Source organism: Homalodisca vitripennis, unplaced genomic scaffold (genome assembly GCF_021130785.1).
Source record: "Homalodisca vitripennis isolate AUS2020 unplaced genomic scaffold, UT_GWSS_2.1 ScUCBcl_82;HRSCAF=1017, whole genome shotgun sequence".
In the NCBI taxonomy this organism is placed as follows: Eukaryota; Metazoa; Arthropoda; class Insecta; order Hemiptera; family Cicadellidae; genus Homalodisca; species Homalodisca vitripennis.
In genome coordinates, this window is record NW_025776251.1 from 178,931 (window position 1) to 206,333 (window position 27,403).

The window sequence follows — 27,403 nt, forward strand, 5'->3', positions numbered from 1 at the left end:
CGTTGTTTCTCCTATGGCCATGTAATGAACTCGCCATGTAATAAAACACGTGTTTGTCGGGATTGTGGTAATAATTATAATTCAGAAGAGTGCTCCAAGCCAAAAAAATGTGTGCATTTCTATGCCCCTCATAGCAGTAACTCCAGACAGTGTCCTGAATATATAAGGCAAAAACAAATAAAGGAGCGCATGAGGACTATGCGGGAGGATTACTTTACAGCTAGTAAGTACTTTCTGATTACTTATAAAAAAAAACTAAGTACGCTAGATTACAAACTTATGTTGATGTTACAAAATCTCACTTAGATTATACAAACAAAGTAAGCTACCCAAACTTAAAAAACAACACACTAAGAAATTTAACCCCGACAGAGACAGGTAGTAAGTACAATATATCCACTACTAATAGCTTTAATAGCCTAAGAGAGATAGAGGAAACAGAAGAACATGAGGAAGGCCAGGATAACAGCTCATATATCAAAATAGGCAACTCCAGATCTAGAAAAACAAGTAACACAGGCGCTATTGAAAAAAATCCTATATCAGGTAAGCAGGGTGGTGTAGGTATAAATAAAAATCAAACAAATATGGCAACTAGTAAGGAATTCAGTTCCAAACTAACATTACAAGAAAAAATTAAATTGAAAGCAGCAATCAGTGAAAAAATTGCTGAAATTAGGAAGAAAATCCAAAGTTTGAATATTAAAACTAAAATACAGATAGATGAGGTATTACAATCATATTTAAATTAAGATGAGCCTAAAAATTCAGAGTATAGTTCCACCAGACAGACAGGGAAAACTCAGCAGTACAACAGGTAATTTAAAAAAAACACACACAAACTACTTGAAGGAATATGGAAATAAATTAGTTAAACATTACTCAATTTAATGTGAGATCTCTAAAATCTAAATGGCCAGAGATCATACAACTTTTTAATACCAATAGAATACACATAGGTGTATTACAAGAAACATGGCTACAGAGTAAAAACATTTTATTAGATAATAATTACAATATCGTTAGAACAGGATGGCTATGAAGGAGTAGCTTTTATTATTAATAGAAATATCACCTTTAGCAAGAAAATAAGTTATAATACTGATAACATGCAACTATTAGCAATAACAATAAATAATTTTAGTGCCCCTATAACCATACACAATATTTATTGTACAAATAGCAAAGTACACAAAAATTTTTGGCAAGAAAACTTATTTTCTAAAAATATAGGCTTTTGCTTATTATGCGGAGACTGGAACGCACATCACCCCTACTGGGGTGCTGCCAAAGCAGACTCTAGGGGTAATGATATTTTTAATGCCTACTCAAATTCTGAATTTATATTATTAAATAATAACCAGGTCACTACAGTTCCAACACTATACCATCAGTAATCTACTTTGGATTTAACTTTTGCCACACCAAAATTACACTCTATACTTAATTCTTGGGAGGTAAGTAATGATTGTTTAGGCAGTAATCATCTTCCAATATACATATCTTTTGATACTGTTAATTTTAATATAAGTAGTAGTAATGAAAGAAATTTTAAAAAAGCCAACTGGGGACAATATGCTACTTATATAGATAACTATCTCAAAAACTTAGAGATCCTAATAACAGAAAGTAAAATTGAGGAACTTTATAATACAATAAGCCTAGCAATAGATAAATCTGTTCCCAGACATAAGGAGCCGAGTGTAAATGTAAAAGGATTTAAACCCAAAATGTGGTGGAATGAAAACTGTTCAAGGGCGGTAGCCTACCGTAGATTGGCTTTCACAAAATTTAAACAAAATATGACAGTGGAAAATTATCACACCTTTCAAATGAGTCAACGTAAAGCGAGAAATGAAATATAATTAGCAAAAAAAATACGGATGGGAGGATATTTGTAGTAAAATAGATGATAAGAAAAACACATCTTTTGCTTGGAGAATAATTAAAAAATTACACAATAATAATAGCCTAACTGAACAAAATGAAATACAAAACAACTATGAACTTTGTGAAATATTTATAAAACACATTGTAACTGATTATGTACCCCACTACAATGAATTGCATAGTCCAAATCTCCCTTTGACAAATAGCCCATTGGAAAAAAACTTATGAAATTAAGTTAGCCATTAAGTCTAAAACCAGAAATACATCTCCTGGAATGGATGGGGTAAGTTATACAATGATAAAGTATTTACCTGATAGTGCACTAGAACTTATGTTAAGTATTTTTAACGACATCTGGAATGGAATATCAAACATTCCGCAAGAATGGAAAAGAGTCAAAGTAATAGCCCTTCTTAAACCAACTAAAGATAAGCTACAAGAAACTTCATATAGGCCTATATCTTTAATTAGTTGTCTTGTTAAAATAATGAATACAATGATAAAAAATAGGCTAGAATGGATCTCTGAAAAATTAAGAGTGATCCCTCCAACCCAATATGGATTTAGGAGAAAACGAGGCTGTAATGATTACCTTGATCACTGAAGCATATGACAATGTATACATTCCTGAGCTATGCAATACAATTATTGGACTTAATTTTCCCAGTAAATTTATAAGGTACCTACATACCTGGCTAACTGACAGACAGGTAAATGTATCAAGTAATTATCTTATGTATCAAGTATATCTTTATCTAGGACTACAACAAGGGGCCTTCCGCAAGGTAGTGTGCTATCACCATTGTTATTCGCTATATATATTTCTCAAATTAATGTAAGTGTACCCAATGAAATAAAGTCCTTGCAGTATGCTGATGACATAGTCATATACTTTTCACACAAAAAAAGAGAATTGGTAAGTAAAAACTTACAGTGTGCACTAAACAAACTGATCACTGCATTTAATAGCCTACAATTATATTTTAATGAATCAAAATGCAACACTATATGTTTTTCAAGGAAAAGACAAGACAATATTGAACAAGTTACAATTAATGGTCACCTGGTTCCAATTAGAGATAACGTTAGGATCTTAGGGGTTATACTGGATCATAAATTAACCTTTAAACAACATATTATGGACCTAGTAAATAAAGGCTCTAAAGATCTTAAAATTATTAAGTCTATTATTTGTGGAACAAAGGGCTGCAACCCTAATTTCGCCACACAAGTATATAAAAGCCTAATAAGATCAAAATTAGATTATTGTTGTGCATTGTTTGGTCATGTATCAAAAAGTAATTTGGGTAAACTAGATTTAATTCAAAATCAGGCACTTAGACTTGCCTTAGGCTCCTTTTGCTCCACACCAGTTATAGCCCTACAAGCTGAAGCCGCTGTGATGCCATTGGGAATCAGAAGAAGGATTCTTACAGATAACTTAGTATATAAGATACTCTTAGAAAACAGTCATCCAGCATTTAGAAATATGTGTTATAGCAGACCTGAAACAACGAGCTTTGAACGAAAGAAGGCTGACATCTCGGGAGGTGTTTGTTGCTATTGTTATTAATTTGGTAGAAGTGTATTTAGTGTTGGTATAACATTTATAACTTTATTCTATCCTAAATCAATACATCAGATGGTAGAGTAAATATTTATGGAAGAAATGAACTTATACATTTTACTGTTTTCCAATTCTTATACTGTACATGAGGAACACATGGATGCGTTCTGTGGGCCCAAACACCTTTAGCGTGTTTGGCCAGTCCCACAGAACAAATAATGCATTAGAAGGGTTTTACAGCCTTTTGTTGAGGAGGATGGGCCCTCACCATGGGGTCTGGGCTTTCAATAGTAATATTTAATATAGAATTGATAACAATTTTTTTTATAATTGTTCCACACTTAGCCACTTTTCAATTGGTATTCGCCATGTCGTGAACAGAATATTTAAGTAAAAACAGTAAATGATGTTGTGTCATTCTAAACAACTGTCAAACAAGATATAAATAACTCAAATCTAATATCTGTATACTCAAACTTTTGTCAAGGGATGTATTTGGAGATAATAACATGTAAAGATTCATCTAATATTGATTAGTACATAAACTATGTATGATAAAACAAAGTAAAATTATCATAAATGTAACTTAATTGTAACATTGCAGATGAGCTAAGGAAAATTGAATCCTCCCAGTGGTTGGACTACAGGAGAATTAGCGATGGGATTCTCCATGTGAGACCGACCAGGAGAGCTTACAGGAGGCAGGACAGAGCCATCCATGTGGCGTCTGAGCAGCTGATGCTTCGACAGTGCAATGTGGCACAATTCCTGGACAGGATGTCGCATTGTACTCGTCGGCTGCAAGAGCGCTTGGGCCGGCGGAGAGTAGCGGCTCAGGAGAGACAACCGGCTGCGCCTGTCATGCCGCCTGCGCCTGACAACCAGGTAAACACTGAAACCATACTAAACATTGTATTTTTTAGACATTGTTGGAACTGGGCGCCGTACTACCACATCCAGTAATAACCAAAGACCAAAGTAATAATCAACAATATCAAAGAAAAATATTGAAGATAGTAAATGACACCTCCATAAAATCACTAACAACTTTCATTAACCTCAAACAACATAAAGATGTTTATATATGTTTGTTTCTATTGAATTCGTCGGTCATTCCAGGTACCACCTGTCGCTGCACCTGCAGTTCCTGCCCTGCCTCGACCGGTCATGCTCCCTCCACTTGAAAACCAGGTATAAACACTGATATCAAAATCAATATTGAAGATAGTAAATGTCACCTCCATATCACCAACAATTTTCATTAACCCCAAACAACATAAAGATGTTTATATAAGTTTTTTTCTATTGAATTCGTCGTTCATTCCAGGTACCACATGTCGCTGCTCCTGCAGTTCATGCCCTGCCTCGACCGGTCATGCCCCCTCCACTTGAAAACCAGGTATAAACACTGATATCAAAATCAATATTGAAGATAGTAAATGTCACCTCCATATCACCAACAATTTTCATTAACCCCAAACAACATAAAGATGTTTATATAAGTTTTTTTCTATTGAATTCGTCGTTCATTCCAGGTACCACATGTCGCTGCTCCTGCAGTTCATGCCCTGCCTCGACCGGTCATGCCCCCTCCACTTGAAAACCAGGTATAAACACTGATATCAAAATCAATATTGAAGATAGTAAATGTCACCTCCATATCACCAACAATTTTCATTAACCCCAAACAACATAAAGATGTTTATATAAGTTTTTTTTCTATTGAATTCGTCGTTCATTCCAGGTACCACATGTCGCTGCTCCTGCAGTTCATGCCCTGCCTCGACCGGTCATGCCCCCTCCACTTGAAAACCAGGTATAAACACTGATATCAAAATCAATATTGAAGATAGTAAATGTCACCTCCATATCACCAACAATTTTCATTAACCCCAAACAACATAAAGATGTTTATATAAGTTTTTTTCTATTGAATTCGTCGTTCATTCCAGGTACCACATGTCGCTGCTCCTGCAGTTCATGCCCTGCCTCGACCGGTCATGCCCCCTCCACTTGAAAACCAGGTATAAACACTGATATCAAAATCAATATTGAAGATAGTAAATGTCACCTCCATATCACCAACAATTTTCATTAACCCCAAAACAACATAAAGATGTTTATATAAGTTTTTTTCTATTGAATTCGTCGTTCATTCCAGGTACCACATGTCGCTGCTCCTGCAGTTCATGCCCTGCCTCGACCGGTCATGCCCCCTCCACTTGAAAACCAGGTATAAACACTGATATCAAAATCAATATTGAAGATAGTAAATGTCACCTCCATATCACCAACAATTTTCATTAACCCCAAACAACATAAAGATGTTTATATAAGTTTTTTTTCTATTGAATTCGTCGTTCATTCCAGGTACCACATGTCGCTGCTCCTGCAGTTCATGCCCTGCCTCGACCGGTCATGCCCCCTCCACTTGAAAACCAGGTATAAACACTGATATCAAAATCAATATTGAAGATAGTAAATGTCACCTCCATATCACCAACAATTTTCATTAACCCCAAACAACATAAAGATGTTTATATAAGTTTTTTTCTATTGAATTCGTCGTTCATTCCAGGTACCACATGTCGCTGCTCCTGCAGTTCATGCCCTGCCTCGACCGGTCATGCCCCCTCCACTTGAAAACCAGGTATAAACACTGATATCAAAATCAATATTGAAGATAGTAAATGTCACCTCCATATCACCAACAATTTTCATTAACCCCAAACAACATAAAGATGTTTATATAAGTTTTTTTTCTATTGAATTCGTCGTTCATTTCCAGGGACAGTAGGGACTCCGTAAGTTCGGCTCGGTTGTTCGGCGGCCCGCTTAGTCCGGCCGGTCGGTGAGCATGAAGTCCTACACGCAACTTGGCGCCCAGCCAGAAAGCGGGCAAGCACGTCTCTAATAACAAGTGCCGTTGTATTCTTGGGTTAGTTTACCTGCTCTGTCAAACAGCATTCATCTAGTTCGTCTCGGAACTTTCATATGGGTGGTCGCTCGTCATTTTTACAGTAGACCTACAAAGTCAGTATTTGCTTTTAGTTTGCGTTTTGTACTGTTGTTTATTTACTCGTGGGTTTCTCGTGATTTTCTTTTGTGTCCTATGATACAGTATGTTGTTTTCATAGTTTTTTGTGTGTGTGGCTCACGTGTGTGTTTTGAACAAAAACTGTTTTGCATGTGTTTTAATCTGTTTTAAAATGAGTGTGAAATGCGTAAACGTAATGTACCAAGTCCAATGAGAACAAAACGAAAAGAAAAAAAAAACCATAAAAAAAAAAACAAAAAATACGAATAAACAAAAAAACACAATAAAAAAGAAGCCGAAGAGCAAAAAATAAAAAAACAAAAGAAGAAGCAAATCCTAAAAAAAAACAGAAACAAAAACAAAATGAATAAGACAAAAAGAACAAAGTAAAAAAAACAAAAAAAATACAAAACAGAGAAAAAAAAAAAAAAAAAAACAAAATACAAACAAAACAATAAAATCAAGAACCAAAAAAGCAAAAAAGAACTCAAAAAAAACGAAAAAACAAAACGGAAACAGAAAGAGAAAAACCAAAAAAAAATAACAAGAACTAAACCACAAAAATAAAAAAACAAAAAAAAGAAAAAAAAAAAGGAAACACAAACCAAAAACAGAGGAAAGTCAGAAAAGAAACGGCAAAACAACAACAAAACAACAGAAGAAACAACAAACAACCAAAAAAAAAAAATAAACGCAACAACAGATTTGAGAAAAACAAACAACAACAAAAAAAAAAAAGAAAACAAACAAACATAAAAAAAAACAAAAAAAACAAACGAAAATCAAAAAGAATGTAAACAGAAGAGACTACAAGGCTCGGAGCGAGATTAGACAATATGAGAATCCGTGCAATGTATTTGCAAGGATTTAAACGTGGGCAAAAAGTACAGTCACGACTGGCGACACGCAACAGAAAAAATGTATTGAAGGCTTTTTACTCAAATTGATACCGCAAAGTTCTAGAAAAGCGTTGCCACACTAAGGAAGGCCAAACACGAAATTGGGTGGAATGGAAGATGCTCTATGGTTGTGGTTCTTCAGAACGAAGACGAGGAACGCCATTAGTGGACCAATATTAAAAGAAAAAGGCCAATGATTCTTAACTCAAAGCTTCAACACAGAAGAGGCGTTTCGGGCTAGTGATGGATGGCTTCTCTCGTTGGAAAAAAGAGACACGGCGTACATTTTATTGGGAGTTTATGGTGAGAACGTTACAGCATACCCAACAGCCCGGGGGGGGCCCCCAAAAAAACCCGGGGGGGGGTGGGGGGCTTTTCTGCAGATTTTTAAAAATTTCGATGATAGAAAAACTTTGCAGAGCAAATATACAACATTGACGAAACTGGGTTAATTTTAAACTTCTGCCTAGGAAAAACATTTGCCCCCGCTAAGAAACGTATGCTCAGGGTTTTAAAACCAGCAAAGACAGGATAACAGTTCGCCTTGTGTTCAAATGCTTCGGGGACTCCATGAGTTTACCCTATTTGTCATTGGCAAAGCAGCAAAAACCGAGAGCGTTTAAGAACTTAATCATGGACGCTCTCCCAGTGTATTATCGTCGGTTCACACGAAATCAGCGTGGCATGGACACGTACTTGTTCAGAGAATGGTTTGTATGCGAATTTTGTTTCCAAGTGAAAAAAAACATTGGCAAAATCGAAACTCCCCGCCAAAGCACTTCTATTCTTGACAACGCGCCTACTCATGTTGAACTCTTCAGTGTGACGATGAAAAGAAATTTAAACTAGCTGTTCCTTACACCCTAAGTAACAGTCTTCACAGCCGATGGACCAGGGGTCATTTGAGTGCTTTCAAGAGGAAGTAAATCGTCGTAAGGCTACTTCGGAAGTTCTTTCAAACTGGAGACTGATTGACAGCTTAGACCTTACCAAAGTGTTGAAGGTCAGTTAACATGAAGATGTGTGTACATGTCGGCCAAGGCATACGACGAAATACACCATCCCACGTTTGTTAAAGTCTTGGAAAAAACTTTGGCCAAATATAGAAGATAAGATAGCGTAGTCAAAACAACACAACAGCAGATGAGCCAAACAAATTCTTGATGCGAAACTGATTGACAATGCATGCTTTAATTTGCACGACCTTTCAGCAAACTACCGAACTGTGGTCCCATTGTGAAGTAGATTGTTTTGGAGTGGTCAACATGGAAAAGGTGCTAGACACGGGTTCTGAATGTTGACGAAATCGTCGAGTCGAGTGTGTCATTCGCAGGACCAACGAGCATGAATAACACGCAGATGGTGCAGATGAGATTGAAGAGGAGACGAAGGAAAATAAAATGAGCCACGCTGATAGGAAAAGCCAGCTTTGCAAACTGGAGCTACTTACATCGAACAGCAAAAAGAAGCCAAATGCAGTCGATGTAATTTTTTTAAGAAGTGCGTTGAGTTTGGCACATAAAAATCATTAGAAACAAAAAAATTCAGAAACAAAGTGAACAGATTATTTTAAGTCGTAAGAAGCTATAAACCACCAATGTACAGTGCAGTACTGTATTATTTATTTTATTTCATTAGGTCTGTGGTTTTGTTAAATAAAGAGTTTTTCTCTGTGTTGTATTCTATGTGCAAGTGTTTTGATTCCTACACGCATGATTCCCAACATATTGCGAGTATTACCGTGTTTTATTGTAAGTAGAAATTTAAACTTAGTTTAGTAGTTAATTCTGTGTTGGTAATGTTTGGAAAGGGTAATTTACGGTTTATTTCATAACCTTTTATTGAAAAAAATTACCCTTGCAACAATAAATGGGCTTTTTTTAAAATAGGCATCGGTTAGTTCGGCGCTTTTAAGTTCGGCATAGGGTCCGGACACGATGGGTGGCCGAACCTTACGGGAGTCTACTGTACCACATGTCGCTGCTCCTGCAGTTCATGCCCTGCCTCGACCGGTCATGCCCCCTCCACTTGAAAACCAGGTATAAACACTGATTTCAAAATCAATATTGAAGATAGTAAATGTCACCTCCATATCACCAACAATTTTCATTAACCCCAAACAACACAAAGATGTTTATATAAGTTTTTTTCTATTGAATTCGTCGTTCATTCCAGGTACCACATGTCGCTGCTCCTGCAGTTCATGCCCTGCCTCGACCGGTCATGCCCCCTCCACTTGAAAACCAGGTATAAACACTGATATCAAAATCAATATTGAAGATAGTAAATGTCACCTCCATATCACCAACAATTTTCATTAACCCCAAACAACATAAAGATGTTTATATAAGTTTGTTTCTATTGAATTCATCGTTCATTCCAGGTACCACCTGTCACTGCTGCAGTTCCTGCCCTGCCTCGACCGGACATGCCCCCTCCACTTGAAAACCAGGTATAAACACTGATATCAAAATCAATATTGAAGATAGTAAATGTCACCTCCATATCACCAACAATTTTCATTAACCCCAAACAACATAAAGATGTTTGTTTCTATTGAATATAGAATATATGTTTGTTTCTATTGAATTCGTCGTTCATTCCAGGTACCACATGTCGCTGCTGCAGCATTTGAACCTGTGGATGATGAAGAGGAAGAAGTAGTCCCAGTTGCGGCAGATTCACTTTCTTTTCCCCAGATCTGTGCAGTGTGTCTGTCACAGCGATCTACACATATGGTCGCTCCCTGTGGCCACACGTGTTTATGTAATGATTGTGCAGATACACTGCCCAGATATCAGGTTAATCCACATTGCCCCCTATGCAGAAACCCAACCATTGGGGCATTTAGGGTATTTTTTTTTTAATAAAATGTATGCATTGAATTGAATCCAATTGAAAATCATTCATGTATACAATTTGTATAAATAGAATATTAATTAAAATTTTTTTCCATGTATTTAGTAAAATGTAAAAATGTTATGAGAAAGTATGTAAAATTTTTCTCATAAAACTGTTGTCTATGTTTGTCCAATGTAATACTACATCTTGTACTATACTTATGACTCACTCTTAACATGGAATGGCTGTTATCTTTTACATATTTTATACTATCAAATATATATATATATATATATATATATATATATATATATATATATATATATAGGTTACAGGAATTTTGTAAAAATCTCAAGCCCTTTAATAAGGTCTTTAACATTATGATTTGTTTTCAATTTTTTTCATTATTCTAATACTCCTTTTTTGGAGTTTGAGAACAATATCCAAGTTTTCCTTGGTGATTGCCCCATACACAGATATTCCATACAAAACATGGGAATGCAATAGAGAAAAGTAAATTATTTTTTAGTTCCAAATTACAACTAAAAGATATTCTTTGTAAGGCATATATTCCAGAGTATTTTTTTTTATGTAAATGATATGATCACATCCCAGCTTAGATTTTTGTCAATAATAAGTCCCAGAAAACGTGTTTTCTCCATCTCTCGTATTTGTATGTTGTTAATTTGTAAGTTATGTTCCCAGTTAGTTTTACAATGCTTTATGAAAAATGAGACGTAATTTGTTTTTGAGCCATTAATAAGAAGATTTTTCTGCATAAAGAATTTGTTTAGCGATAATAGATTCTCTTGTGCTGAGCTCTCTATATAGTCAATTTCCTCAAATTACTATTAGGTTAGCATCATCAGCATAGATATATTGCATTATTTAGATCAGTGGTTACTTGTGGTAGTCCTGTTATATAACACAAAATTTGAGGTACTAATAACGAATTGTTTGTAATGATGAAAAAGCTGATTTAATGAAAATTTGTGTTTTAAACTTGATTTCTACCACGACAAGAGAGATATGATTCCAACAATTCTAATGCCTTACCTTGGAAAGCAATATCCCTCGGCTTCACACTAATAAATGCTTTGATCATATCGTTGTCAAAAAGTTTAGTATGAGACTACTAAAAATAGTCCTTTATTTATTATGTTTTATGTAATGTATTTGCGAAAGAGGAGTCTTAGTAATGTATTACTTTATTATGTGTTACAGTATGCTTTTGTTATATTTATGTGTTATTTCAGTAAATAAAGATGTATTATAATTAACTAGCTGTTACCCGCGGCTTCGCACGCAATCTTAAGTACTGAAGTGCTTATATTACTTAGTAAAAGCAAATATGATAGGAGTCCTATACACATTTTAAAACGTAAGTAGGCATACATCAGGGTAAATAAAGTAGATATTATTTAAGTTCATGTTAAATAATATCAGAGTTTAACTCAATTATTATATCATGTTTGACGCGTGTAAGAGCATTTCTGGTTCATTAAGTATATACATAACGTCACTGCTGAATCTGCCTTGTCATCCCGATCAAGAAAACACAAATCTCGGATCACACAAGTCTTGGAAACTTACTTCGGGCGAAAAGCGTATATTTCCAGTCCTTATCATATATTTCAGGTTCATATATATTTCCAGTACCATAGTAGAGTTTACCTTGTTGTCCTGACGAAGTAAAAATATACACTTACGTAGGACCGAGAAGCCTACTTCGGTTAAAAAGTGCCTACTTCAGAACGTTTAAATTCACTTACTATGTCACATTTCAGCTTGCAATATTTTCTCGATCAAATTCTAGAAACACTCGATTATGCAGTTCACGGACATCTACTTTTTCTTTAATCTATTATGAGTATTAAAATATTTCCAGGGACATAGTTGTTTGTTTTGTTGTCCTGATGAAGAAAATATACACATACGTAGGGAAATACTTATTAAGGTTATGCAACATTCCAAAGTTTTTTGGAGCTTAGCCAGGGAAAGAATGAATTGTTGAGGTTTGTTCAATTCTCTGTTTTTCCAAAAACCATTGTTAAAATGCCATATCACAATGTCAAGGAAGCCTATCAGTTTAAAGTAACTTATGTGAAAACATTCATAGCTTTGTTCATTAAGGTTGGTTACATAGCAGTGTTTAAATAATATTTAAAATGCATTAGATGATTTAAATTCGTCACTGGCGCGATCTGGCGTATAATTTTGTTATTAACTTTTTATTTATTATTCAAATTCAAAATTTCTTTATTCAAAAGACAGTACAGGTATTGTACATAGAACAGTGTCAAAATTATTGTGTCACATAATGTACAGATTTATAAAATAATACAAAATATTGTGCCAGTTATCTAATATAAAAGTAGTCTTAATGGTAATAATGTATTAATTGTAGATAATGCATTTTTAAATTGTTAGTTATATTTTTATTTAGTTAATATTGTCTTATTTATTTATATGTTAAGTGTATCAAAATATCAAAGTTGTTTATTTTTTGCTTATGTATCTTTGGTATATTAAATGTGACTAATTAAGTTAAAGAAAGTTAAGTAAGTATTATACACGGCTCTAAAAACTCTTCCAGGCTATAGAGGGCTCTTTTTTATTAAATACTGCTTCAGAAGGACTTTAAATTTATTTAAATGTGGCTCTGATTGAATGCTAGAAGGCAGATTATTATAAAGTTTTGCACCCATGTATTCATGTATGAGGGTTTTAAGTCGCACTAATTAGTTGGTTTGACAACAAACTTGTCAACATGGCATCTAATTTTATTGCCTCAGGAACTCCAGTTACTGTTAGAAGGTGGGATAAAAAGGAAAAAGAGTATGTTGAAGTAGAAATGCCTGAAATAACTAAACTATATAATGAAAACATGGGAGGTGTGGACAAGTTGGACCAGCTGCTTAGCTACTATCGGACATTCATAAAATCAAAAAAATGGACACTGAGAATGATTACTCACGCTATTGATTTAGCAATAGTTAATTCATGGTTTGAATACAAAATTGATTGTAAAATGAATAACATTGAAAAAAGAAATATTATGGACTTACTAAAATTCCGTACTAGTATAAGTGACCACCTTATAAATGTTGGACAAACAGCAACCATAAGGAAGAAAAGGGGAAGGCCTGCATCCACAGAAGACCTCCCTTCACATTCTACTTCAAAGGAAAGGACCAGGGAAGAAGTCCAACCCTCCAAAGCCATACGTCGAGATACGGTAGACCATCTGCCAGAAGTTGACTCGAAAAAAGAGGCTACACGTTGTAAGAACCAGAATTGCAAAGGAAAAAAACCCATGTCTTTTGTACAAAGTGCTAAGTACATTTATGCCTTTTGTCATACAGAAATTGTTTTATTATGTATCACACATAAAGTATGTCAAATTATGATTTTTTTATCATCTAATTTCGATGTTTTTGCAATTTTGTTTAATTATTTGAAATGTAAGGGTATTGTAATAATAATAATAAAATATGTTATACTTCTTGTAGAATTGTTTTGTGTTATTTCAAGCCTCCCATTTAGTCATTTTTTTTAAAAAGGAGACCTTTCAATGTGATTACTTAAAATTTAAATGGTCCCCCTTTCACTTTCATATAGTCCCACTGTCCATGTAGATGGACATACCCAAAAAATCAATTAAAAAAAAATTTAAACTAAAAATTACATATGTGTGTTCAAACAACCCCAAAGAACAGGTTTTTAATGAAAAAGAATTTTTTTTGGACAAAAAAATAATTCGGGACTGAAAGGGTTAAAGACTATATACACAGTCAGTATTCCTAATATAGAAAATGCTGTTTAACTGAATAACTATGACCCAATCTTAAAATGATTCTTATGGCCTGTTTTTGAGTCTTTAAAAAAGAGTCTATATTTTTATTTGTAATCCCACCATAAAGGCTTATGCCAAATAAAATTATTTAATGTATGTATGCAAAATAAATTATTTTCAGTGTTTTGAGCTGCAAATCAAGGACATTTTGCGAAGGGCATACAAACAAGATGAAATTCTTGGCAATATCATTGTTACATGATTTGTCCAACTTAGTTGTTGGTCTATTACCAAACCTAAAAGTTGTGGTAGGCAATGTTGGTAAAGATGCTCGTTTGATCATTTGCTCCCTGCATAGAGCTTTCACTAGCTCTTTTAGAAATACTCTTCTGTTACCAAAATCTGTGACATTAGTTTGCAATATTATGTAGGCGTTTATACCACCAATATTCATCAGGGAAAAAAATATCGTGAGTGGCCGTCTGTTGCTTTTTCTCGCCACAGAGTACAGGGACTTCATTTGGTCTACGGTGTCAACGCCACCTTTGTACTTGTTGTAACAAGTTAAAATGTCTGGTTTCTGTTTCTCTCCTGTGCTTTCATTAATCGAATCAGTGTGGTGGAGGGTAGATACCAGGAGAACACATTTATTTTTCTTTGGTATGTATGATAAGAGTGTTGTGTCGTCCTGATAGGCAAATAAACTAGAATGTTGTGGCTTTTTTTGTTATTGATGAATGAAGGAGGTATCTCTTTCTTGTTTTTTTTTTAAGGTGCTGACTACTGTTATCCTATGGTGATGTAAAAGCTGCTTCGCCAAAGGGATAGAACCATACCAGTTGTCAACTGTAAGATGACGACGAGTACCAGATATAGGAGCAATCAATCTAAGGGTGACATCTAAAGGACAGTAGCTCAACTTAAATGGCCCTGGGGGTTGTTTCCCAGGATATATTTCCAAGTTGGATGTGTAATAAGTTCTTGAGTCACTCAGTGTAAACAGCTTGATGCCGTACTTGGCAGGCTTGTTAGGTATATATTGCTTAAGCTTGGAGCTACGTCCCCGAAAAGCTTCAAGCATTTCGTCTATTGTAACATAAGCACTGTGGGAATAGTTGATTTTGCACTGTTGAACGAAGCTCTCAAAAACTTCTCGGATAGGCGCGATATTATCATATTGTTTTCTTTGCCTCCTCGTCCTAATTTTATCAAACCGTATCGCTCTTAACAAAAACTTGAATCTTTTGATTGACATAGTTACTCGGAACATTTCTATGCCAAAACCATCCGAAGACCATAGATCTTCTAAGTTTGTTCTTGAAGATTTTACCATTCCTGCTAAAAGCAGTAATCAAAACATAGCGTTTATTTCTGTGCTATCAGTTTATCTTGCATCTCTCTGCCTGTTATAGTTATTTCGATTCTTAGCTATCCAAATATTAGTGTATTCAACAATTTTCTCAGTAAATTCGTCTGGAAAATATAATTTCCAGGATTCTAATGGAGTCTTAACATTTCTGGCAGCTCCTTTTGGGCATGGTAACTGAACACCACTTCTTTCAGCTCTAATTATGTTATGGCGCCTTATACGTCCACGCAGTGATTCCTCTGACATGTGGACATTCCACTGAGTTTCGTTGTCTCTTCTATAAATAATATTCCTTTGTCGCATGTTGTTTATCTCATTATTTATATTTTCTTCATCATTAGTTCTTTCCTGAATTGTAATAACACTGTGTCTTTGTTCATTTGATTCATTAGAGGTAACATTTTCTTCTGTTCTCTCTTCTATATCTTCAAGAGATACTTCTGACCTACTGTCACTATCATGTAATTCAACTTCGTCCTCTGAATTTTCTGAACCTTCTCTTTCTATAGGTGCTTCTCTGTCTTCATAATCTTGCTCTTGAGCATTGTCATCATCAGAAAATAAAAGTCTCCGAAAATTTTCTCTTTTCTCATCTAAAACTTTTGCTCTTTCTATCTCCTCTTTCTCAACACTTTTTAGCAGGTTTTCTAACCGTAGGCGCTCTGTTTCACCCATTTTTTCTTTTTATTTATTACTTGACATAAATATGAATAATAATTGAGAAAATGATTTTCTTTACAAAAACTGTTTCGTCACTGAGCGTAAAAACTATAGTTATTAAGCTAACTTATTGAGGCGCGTGGCCTAAAAGTGACCGCACTAGACAAACAACACTCCTCACTGGGCAAACGCCTGACTCGAACTGAGCGGCAGTCGGCGTACACTCGCACAACATGGTGGGGATGGATGTGCGTGAGGGAGGGGGGCCACAGCCTAATAGCATCGAAGTAGCAACGAGTTTTGTAATTGGTGCGGTCATTTTTACACCACGCGCCTCATGCAGGGTTAAACTACATAGAATTTCAATTCCTTCTTTGGAGCTGGCCAATATTTTTAGATTTGCATCTTCTGCATAGAAAACGACTTGACTGTTTCCCTCTAGTTGTGGTACACCTTTAAGGTAACAGATGAAAAGAATTGGACCCAAGAGTTATCGGCATTGCACTACTGATCAAGCACTGTTTACTGTCAAATCATATGGTATACCTCGTAATACTTTAAAAATCAAAATAAAAGGTAAGCATAGTAAAAATGTTGGTCGGCCTCCAGTATTTACATCCAAAGAAGAGCTCATTTTCAAAGAGCATGCAATAGCCTTAAGTGACATTGGATTACCAATTTCAATGACAGATCTTAGATTTATCATAAGAAACTATTTAAATAGTCAAAAGCGTACTGTGCCCATTTTTAATAAAAATTACCTGGGTGGGATTGGGTCAACCAACATCTGGCACGGCATCCAGACTTAAAAATAGTATTTGGTCAAAATATCTCAAGAAAAAGAGCCCAAATCAATTCAGAATATAAATTTATTTTTTGATAATTTAGAAACAGAATTAAATGATGTCCCACCTAAAAATATCTTTAAATTTGATGAAAGCGGATTCCATGATGATCCTTAGAGAACTAAACTTTTGTTAAGGAGAGGTACTAAACATCCTGAAATCGTAATAAACTCAACAAAGTCTTGTTTTACTGTCACGCACTGTGGAAATGAAGCTGGATCAACAATACCACCATATTTTGTTTTTAAAGCAAAAGATAAAATGTCTGACTGGCTTCTCAATGGACCCAAGGGGTCTAGAATGAATGTTTCTAAAAGTGGATGGGTAGATTTAGAAATATTTGAGGATTGGTTTCTCCAACACTTACTACCCAGATTAAGACATCTTGTAGGAAAGAAAGTCATAATTGGTGACAATTTGTCAGCTCACGCCTGAATGTGCTAAAAGCATGCAAAGAAAACAATATATCCTTAATTTTTTTGGTACCCAATTCAACGCATTTATTGCAACCGCTTGACGTTTGTTATTTTGCTACTCTTAAAACTCACTGGCGGGAAATTTTAAGAGAGTGGAGGGATACTCCATTTGGGAGAAAATGTATAACAATTCCAAATAGTGTTTTTACTTATCTGATTAAAAAACATTAGAAGGATCAACTTTTAAAAATAATGAAGCTTGGAATACGATACAGGGATTTTCTGCTACAGGAATAATTCCAACTTGTAGAGAAAGGGTGTTGAAAAACTAAAACCATCCACAGACCCAAAAGGCGCAAGGAGGAAAACTTGCCTGAAGTTATAGGTGAGAATTTTAAACAATACTTGGAAGATATGAAGGCCCATTTACTTATCCCCAGCAAAAGAGGGAAACGATTTCAATTGCCAGTTGAACCTGGAAAAAGTGTGTCATATGAAGAAGTCCAGATGTATGTTGAGAACAGAGAAAAGGCAGAAGAAGAAAAAGGTAAGAAAAGGAAAAGTAATCAAGAAATAAAATCAAAACTTAAGAAGAGTACAAGTACTGGAAGTACAAATCCAAAACAAAACCAGAAGGGCAAGAAAAAAGCTGATAGTGAAGAAGAATTCCCCTTTGATTCTGATCTATCTGATATAGACTCAGAACAAAATATTCAACTAACAAATTCAAATGTATCACCTTTAAAAAGTTTGTTCAAAATGACTTTGTTATAATCCATTATGAAGGCTCGTACTTTCCCGGGCAAATAACAGGTTTTGAAACTGACGACTCAGCCGGAAATATAAAAATTAAAGTTAATGCCATGAGTAAAAATGGTAAATATTGGAGATGGCCTGAAGAAGATACTGGTCGTGAGGTAGAAATATTTTATCTTGAAGATTTGATTTAAAAAATTGATCCTTCAGCGGTATTACCTGTGACTACTAGAGGTGACTACAGGATTGACGATGAGTTTTTGAACACAGAGTGGTGTATTTAAATATTAAAAATTCTCTACTGTGTATTTACTTAGTACAAACAACTTTTAATATCGTTTTTATAACAAAGTGTCTTTAAAACAATCAGAAGTTTTTATTTAAATTTATCCTTTAAAAGGCATTAGGTGGACGTGGCATGGTAGACGCTGATTAAGATTTGTTTTAAACTTGGTGAAAATGTGTAACTTGCTTGAAATTGTTCTTTTTAATGTTTATTGGTAACTAAAGAAAGGGGTCAATGTTGTTCCCAAGCAAGCACACATCTGTTAATATTATATTTAAATGGAAATATTACAAAGGGGTCAAAGTTTACCACAGCACAGTATAACTTTGACCCCCTTAATTTTTCCATTTTTAAAGAAGTTTATTAACTTTCTAGTAATCTAACTTATTTATACGATATATAACTGTGAGCATAACAATTAACCCTTTCCGATCTGTTGGCCAGCTGTGCTGGACTATGCAGCTCGACGTTGTTATGACATAATTTGTCTTCTGTAGTCCAATGGCCAGCTCTGCTGGCCACCGCCATGACACCGTCACGTCGGCAATGCGACCACATGTTTTATCCCCGGCGGTCCGTTGTCCACCACTGCTGGACAAGTACGTTTTCCCAATACTGTCTGATGGCCAGTATAGGTGGACATTTTTTATAATTTTGTTGTTATATACTCTTATGTCTGGTTAGTGCTGCGATCTATTGGAACTCTTAGAAACTATATTAAATTTGCTTCTGTTACGTTGGTACTGTGCTTCCGCTCGTTTCCTTCACTGTGTCAAATGTAAAAGACACGTGCTCTCACTCTTGTGTTGTTATCATTTCACATCTTTCTTTCGTCGAGTTTTTTAATATATTTAGTCTAAAATAAACGCGAGTTTTGTAATATAAATATCTTATATTTAAATAGTGCAGTAAGTTTAAGTATAAATAAGTGTGTTTAATGTGAATAAATGTAAATATTAGGCCTATAAGTGTTGTGTTGTTTTTTTTCTTCTGAGACAGTATATTGATTTGTAAACAAGTTATTATATTGAAACTATTCATTTACAAATATGAGCAATAATATTGCTGACAATTCTGATGACATACGAGGTGCTAAGATAATGGTTGTCCTAGTGATTCTGATCACGAAAGTGACATCAATTCTAATATCGAAGAAGTGTTCGAACAAGAACTTGTAGATGAATTGGGTGATATTAGTGACATTTTTGATTGTGTAAATACTGATAGACATGTTGACAATGCAGCAGAATGTTTAATACAACAACCCAATAAATCTATAGAAGATGATGTGTTGACCGACAATCAAGATGAAGGAGACCAAGTCCAGGACGAAGAATAAGCTGAGGTAGGTGGAGGCAGTGATCAACAGGATGAAGGTGACGAGGAAGAGGATGAGGATGGCTGGAGGGAACGGACAGCAAATGATGTAAGTTTTGACCAATTTAATTATACTAACACACCAGGCTTCAAGCCACCTACAGGTTCAATGCCTACAACTGAGATGGAATACTTCCAATTATATTTTACGGACGAATTGTTAACTGAAATAATGATTGAGACAAATCGTTATGCAAGGGAGAAAATACTTAAAAATGCCCCTTTAAGAAAAAATTCAATTTGGTGGACCTGGAAGGACGTCATTCTTCCAGAACTAAAGGCCTTTCTGAGAGTACTCATTAATATGGGGTTGAATCCCAAACCTGAATTACAAGATTACTTCTCTGATGACTACATCGATTTTCAGCCCTTTTTTAAAAATAGCTTCTCCAAAAACAGATTCAGGCAGATATTCTGGAATCTGCACATTAGTCCCCCAATGACTGGTCCAGTAGCAGGTACCATTACACGGTCAGGGAAGTCCGTAGAGTAGTCTCATATTTGGATAAGAAGTTCAGGAAATTCTATGTTACTGAACATAACGTCAGCGTAGATGGGAGCACAGTAGCTTTCAAAGGCCGAGTACATTTCAAAGTATACAATAAAGACAAGCCCAACAAATGGGGGGGGGGGGTTAAGATCTTTGTAATGTCCGAATCAAAGTCAGGGTATATTTTAGCTTTAGAGTCCTATTTAGGAAAATATACCACTGTTAATATGCCCCGAGAAGATCTAGGTGTTACAAGTAGGATTGTATTGCACTTAGTCCAAAAACTGGAGCAAGACTATGGCACATGTGAAGGTTTACATATTTACACAGACAGGTTCTATACTAATTTACAGTTAGCGTCAGAACTGTATAACAAAAAAATACACATCACTGGTACTATCATGCGCAATAGAAAAGGATTACCATGTCAAATAAGGCAAATGAGAAAGGTTAACCACTCAAAAATAAATAAACACAAACAGGTAAGACCACTAATTAAACTTAAGAAAGGAGACATAAAGGCCTATCGTAAAGAGAATAAGTTTTCTGTATTAATTTGGAAAGACGTTAATGACGTGACCATGCTGTCTACTCTCTATGATGCATCAACACAGACTGTGAGGAGAATACAAAAGGGCAATATTGTAGAGAATGTAGTAAAACCAACTGTGATCTGTATGTATAATGAACATATGGGTGGTGTGGATCTAACCGATCAGTACATATCCTCATATGCATTCATTAGAAATACCATCAAGTGGTGGCGTAAGATATTCTTTTGGCTGCTCGAAACCGGCATAGTCAATTCGTTGATCTTATATAACATCAACAAGCCAAAAAAGAACAAGTGCAACAAAGACAATTTAGGAAGAAACTTGTCAAACAATTAACAGCAGCAGTAAAAAACAACAACAAACGCAGACCATCAGACATAATAGAAGAACAACGATTAGACGGCACACTCCACTTGATGTACCCACTTGAAAATAGACAAACGAAAGACTGTGCAGTGTGCAGTGACAGGAACACACCAGGAGCTAGAAAACGTACCAAATTATTTTGTAAAACCTGTCAAAACAAGCCTGGACTATGTCCCGGAATGTGCTTTGAGATATATCACACTGAACAAATTAAAAAAAAAAAATTAATTTCTATTCAAAATTGCCAAAAGATAATGTAAAAATTTTTTCCAACTTTTTTTAACATTAATTATAAATGTATGTACTTATTTTATTTTATTCTAAATATTTACAATTGTAAAGCCTGGGACTTTAATTTTATAAGTCAATTACATTATTGTCATTTAAAACCCACTTGTCCTTTTAATTTTTAAAAACCCCTTACCTTGTCCTCAATACGAGGTAAGTATGAAAATAGGTTCAAACCTGGCTGAGTGCAATGGCGTTGTTTGATCAGAGTTGACTGCGCGGCAGCCATGGCCAGAACAGCTGGCCAACAGACTGGGGAGGACAAACCCATGTGGAATGTCACCGACCTAGTTGATAAATGGCAGCTGGCCAACAGACCCGAGAGGACATTTCCTAAAAACACAATACAGATCGGAAATGGTTAAATCAAATTAAAAGCTACATATAATTAAAATTGAGTTTATTGCAAGGAAAAAGGCGGAGGGGATCAAAGTTAGCCTGAACAACTGTATACTATTAAATTTTTGAAATGTTTTAGACTCGTGGCTAGATATCGTCAACCAATAGGTCAAACAAAAGGAGCACATTAAACTCTAATTGCAATTTATAATTTTAAACTGAAACCTTTTGAATTTGAACTTTTTTACTACCAAGGATAAGAAGTATGGAACAATTTGAAATTTTGGGGTTTATTTTTAAAATAAGAGTACAAAATTATTTGCATACAATGGAACACTCATTGCATCATTATTATTTTATAACTGTTTACATTATTAAACACATTTTCATAATTACAATTGGCCTAAACAACCCATCCATCCACTAGAATATATGTGACATGTTAATTTGTATATGTATATTAATCTCGTATTTATGCTTGTACTATAATCTGTATTGACGACAAAATAGGCATTTGAACACTGTGCAATGATAAACAACGTAAACCTAAGCCAATCTAAACGGCCATGAACACCGCGTTCTATAACGTTGAAACAATCACACCTGAATGTAAAGTACTTGTTTGGGTAAAAATATCAGCAGAATGAAACTATCCAAATGTTGTAGTAATGATAAACAACGTAAACCTAAGCCAATCTAAACGGCCATGAACACCGCGTTCTATAACGTTGAAACAATCACACCTGAATATAAAGTACTTGTTTGGGTAAAAATATCAGCAGAATGAAACTATCCAAATGTTGTAGTAATGATAAACAACGTAAACCTAAGCCAATCTAAACGGCCATGAACACCGCGTCCTATAACGTTGAAACAATCACACCTGAATATAAAGTACTTGTTTGGGTAAAAATATCAGCAGAATGAAACTATCCAAATATTGTAGTAATGATAAAAAGAAAAATGTTTATTCTGAACAACATGCTCTTTAAGAATATTATAGACATGTTATGTTTATACAACAATTTACTGTATAGTCACAATATTTAGAGGCAGTGAATACTCTAAGTCCTCCTCGCAGATGTACATAAAGCCATGTGTGGTTTAGTTTATGCACACGATTGTTAATCTAATGCAGTACATATATTTAATGTTTATTCTTAGGAAATTATCGTAGTATATAAGTAAAAAACCTGATTACTTATGTGTAAAATTTAGATTTTGCAGTGTTTATATAAATTTATACAAGCAATTTTTAATATTATACAGGTATATCATTTGCTCAATTAAGTTTATGACACAGCAATACATACATTATTGCTAAAATGATAAAAACTCTCAGCTATTTTTAATGTATCATTTCAATAGGGTATATCAGTATATCATATCATACTGAGGGTAGTGATTCTTTTAAAAGTACATTTTGAAGTTGTCAAATAAATAAATTAGTAGATTTGTTAAATCATTATATTAGTTTTTAACTCGCTAAAATAATTTTTAATTAAATGCAAAATAGAAAAATATAAACATTTTTGACAAGAAACATTTTAGGTTTACTTCAATATCCTAAGATATTTCAAAAAAATTTGATAACAAGAAAAAATGTTGTTTACTCTTATTTTGAAGCAAACGTTCAAAAGCCCAACGCCCAGACTCGAGATAACTTCCTACACAACTAAACTTGTACAGCAATGTTCCGAGGCTTAATACACAGCTATTGACACATAACATATTTACAGTTTCATTCTTTATATTTTCAACCCACATGTAATTGAATTTTAACAATTTGGCGCCTTTATCTAAGCTTCCACCCATGTCGGTATCTTTGGCTGTCACTTACAAATATGTGCCTTATGGCCTGGCGGTAAAAAAGTTAATAATTTCGAGAACAAGACTGTTTTGATCAAACCAAGCTTAAAAAAGAATATTTGCAGTTTAAAATTGTTAAAGTTGAGCAGTGCAACAAATTTGCTATTGGTCAGCTTTTAAACCTTATTGTTTTTTTAAATATGTTATCCAAAAATAAAAAAATTAATAATTTAAGAACAAAGTAATGATTTAAAAGATTCAGCTCTTATTAACTTGAATAATATAACATAAATCACCCACAGCATTAAACTAGGCCATAAATGGAAAATCTAACGATCTAAAACTATATTTTGATATATGAGGATTCCACATACAGATTAAAGTCATTACCTTTGTGCTTTGACATTTACTTCCAAACTTGCTCTCCATCAATTATAGTAAAGTATTTAAGGCATATATGGTCCTGAGATTCTCTCCTTCACATGTTTCCAACCTATTTTAATAAAAAGTTATTAATATACAATACACTTTAAGTTATTAACACAACTGCAATAGTACCTGTGATAGGTATTGAATGCATGGGTTTTCCATGTCGAAGTAAAAGCCAAAAGAGGATATTTGTTAAACCTGGAAGTGTAACTGATATACAAGGACAATCAGTAATAAATGTTAATGGTTAACCCAGGTTGAAAGGTTTAAATACAACCATACTTTTGAGTTTGAGTACATTGTTTTGATGAACCATTAGATATACAACAAAAGTAACTGAACATTTTTATTAGAAAATTTGATTTCAGTATTTGATTTTGGAATCAGATTTGAACTATAACCTGTACTTTGGGCACTATTGGTCTTTTACGAAAGTTCTGCATAGCAAAATTTGTAAAATATGCATAAAATTTAACTATTATGAGCGTTTTTGGGTCAACTGGTGGAGTTGAGTCAACGGCTATAGAGGAGTTGAGTCTCACTGTCTGAAAACATTTAGCATTGGTAGGTTACTGATGACGTGGCCCTTAACCAATTAAAGCCCAATGGGTCGTTAGCGACCCACATTATGAATGGTGTGGTAAGGTAAATATATATATATATATATATATATATATATATATATATATATATATATATATATATTATATCTGTCCAGTCTGATCTTGCTCAAGACAGACCAATTGACCTACAGATAATGTGATATTGGGCTATCGTCGCTCCTCTGCCTGTTACAATCTGCTAAATTCAGTAAACAAAAATCTATCATGGCTGCTCCGCTTTACAGGTTAGTTTTTATATGATAATTCAACTTTTATTTTTCAAAATATGCTGAATACTATAGCTTAGGATATGTAGTTTTAGAAGAAATGTTCAGGTTGTTTATTGGTTTAGGTAATACCATTGTATAATCCAAATTATTTTAGTTGGGTCGCTAACGACCCATTGGGACTTACTCCAAAAGATAGGTCAAGTTACATTGTGGGTCACTAACGACCCCTTGGGACCAAACCTGACAATGTTTGGTAAAATAGTTTACATATTTTTTTTATTATTTCACATGTTTTTAAATATAAATTGCAATAAACATTTAATATGATTTATATGAATACTGTTCTGTTCAATAATTATAGTAGGTATAATTTATTGTTTCTTTTCAGAAATGATGGAGCGTTGACGCTATCAGAAATATTAGAGAATCTTGAGGGTGACACTTTCTATGAACATAGCGAAGCCGACATTTTTCTTTGTCCACCAAATATTGATGATCCCCGAGCTCAGACGGATGAAGATTCTGGAAATGATGAATGTGGTGCTCCTGACCGTTTGGCTCGGCGATTAGACAGAAGCAGAAGTTCAATTTGCAGGTAAGGTAAATGATGATGATAACAGCGAATCTGATCAAGGAATGGAAGAAACTTCACACCTACCACAAGAATCAGAAAGTACAACCTCCGCAGCTCACTTAGATTATATACATAACCAGCCACAATTTAGTGATCAGGTTGACGAGCCAAAAAGTGTACCACGAGAATTGCAGAACAAAGCAGAAGAGCCACTACAGGATTCTACTCAGCAAGAATCTTTTAGTACTACCTCACAAGTTGAAGTATCTCACACTCCGAAACGACAAAAAACATGTCAAACTCATCAGGTTCAGAATGCAACAACATTCACCAAGACATCAAACACTACTAACAAAAAGAAAAAAACTTTAACAAAAAAACCAACCATTTAAAACTAATACCATATCATCTAACAAAAATTACATGAAACTCAAACTCATATTCCAAAGAGTAACAAAACACTTAAGAGAACTTGGGTTCAAGGCGATTTAAAATCTAAAACTACAGAAAATACTATGCGGCCTCCAGTTACTTCCTTGGGAAAAGAATCTCACCCATTAGACTTTTTCAAATGCTTCATGACGGAAGATTTGGCTGAAGAAATTGTAAAATATTCAGTAATTTATGCAACTCAAAATAACTACCCTAGCTTTGAGTTGGATCTGCCCAATTTTTTTTTTACATTTTTAGGCATTTTTTACTTGACAGGGTATGTTCCACTGCCAAGAAAGTGCATGTATTGGGAAAACTCAAATGACGTTCATAACAGTCTAGTCGTTAGAAGTATGAGAAGAAACAGATTTGATGATATACTAAGGTATATCGCACATGCACGAAAATAGTGGCACAACTAAAAAATTTACGATTTTGAGTTATGCCAGTATTCTACTTCCCTGTGAAGCGCTCTACACAGTGGTGTGACTCCCGTGCCGCTAACTCAACTGGTTGCCGTTTGGCAGCGCTAGTGTCTCTATTCTACAGACCCGTTTAGGAGAACGAGCTCCTCACGCGTATGTTTAATGGGGCGATCAAGGCAGGCGGAGAGAAAGAGTGGGGATGGAGGAGCCCCTCATGCCAACTACAGATAGCCCGTGTATTAGAATAGTGGAATGAGCAGTCCGCGCGTTCTCGCTCTGTACTCCTCTGAATTTAATTTTTTTTTTTTTTTTTTTTTTTTTTTTTTTTTTTTTTTTTTTTTTTTTTTTTTATAAGGGCATAAAACACGCAGGTTATCAATGCCCGTAGGGTTAACGGACACCTACACTTTAAAATATGGTGTCACGTTATCAGTACAAAGAATAGACAGCGGATCGCTGTGTCAAAGAAGATTATCACATTAAGACAATAAGAAAAACAACAGCAGTGAACGGAGGACTAAAACTAAATAACAACATTAACCGAGAGGCTGTAAAGGGGCCCGATAGTTAAAATATGTCAGATAAATAATAACGTTAATAAATATAACAACATCTAATGCTAAAACCAGGTAAGTTAGTGAGGGTAGGTTGTAAAGGGACCCACCCTCACCAATAACAAATAACAAATAAATAGAAGGACAAAAGTGCCCATCTCCTTACGTGACACCTACATATTAAGATAGTGGTGTCTCTCACCTCACAGAAATTTTTAACTGTAAAGGGGTTTGCCCTTGATTAAAACACATAAATTTTCCTAACGAAATTTAAAAGATTGCACTTAGGCGGTGCTAGTTAAGAGCCTTAAAACTAAATAACAACTCAGGGGTGAACTGTAAAAGGGCTCACCCTTACCTAAAACTAGCGGTTAAAATGTTTACTAAAACTAATAAGGTACTATATCACTCATATTCTGGACATTAATTTGGTTTTATTTGTGATGCTAGTAAGTTCAGGTCTTCCAGATGGCTTCGCAGTCCGTTAATATTCCATTGTATAATATTCATATAAATTAGGTTTTGAAAGTAATTTTGTTTCTTGTTTTTCCTTGATTTTGTTTGAAATTTAC

General features: G+C 34.6%; 1 protein-coding gene across 1 annotated transcript; it reads left to right on the forward strand.

Moving 5' to 3' along the window:
* Positions 1-753: 753 nt before the first annotated feature.
* On the forward strand, positions 754-6,113 carry LOC124370371 (protein TRACHEARY ELEMENT DIFFERENTIATION-RELATED 7A-like). Its single transcript, XM_046828657.1, has 10 exons — positions 754-817; positions 4,062-4,342; positions 4,577-4,648; positions 4,785-4,856; positions 4,993-5,064; positions 5,202-5,273; positions 5,410-5,481; positions 5,619-5,690; positions 5,828-5,899; positions 6,036-6,113. Exons 1-10 carry the CDS (start codon positions 754-756, stop codon positions 6,111-6,113), a joined length of 927 nt encoding a protein of 308 aa, XP_046684613.1.
* Positions 6,114-27,403: the final 21,290 nt, after the last annotated feature.

Coding starts and splice junctions, on each gene's coding strand:
- LOC124370371 (XM_046828657.1), top strand. CDS start 754: ATGAGCCTAAAAATTCAGAGTATAGTTCCACCAGACAGACAGGGAAAA. Junction 818..4,061: donor AAAACTCAGCAGTACAACAG/GTAATTTAAAAA, acceptor GTAACATTGCAG/ATGAGCTAAGGAAAATTGAA. Junction 5,065..5,201: donor CCCCTCCACTTGAAAACCAG/GTATAAACACTG, acceptor CGTTCATTCCAG/GTACCACATGTCGCTGCTCC.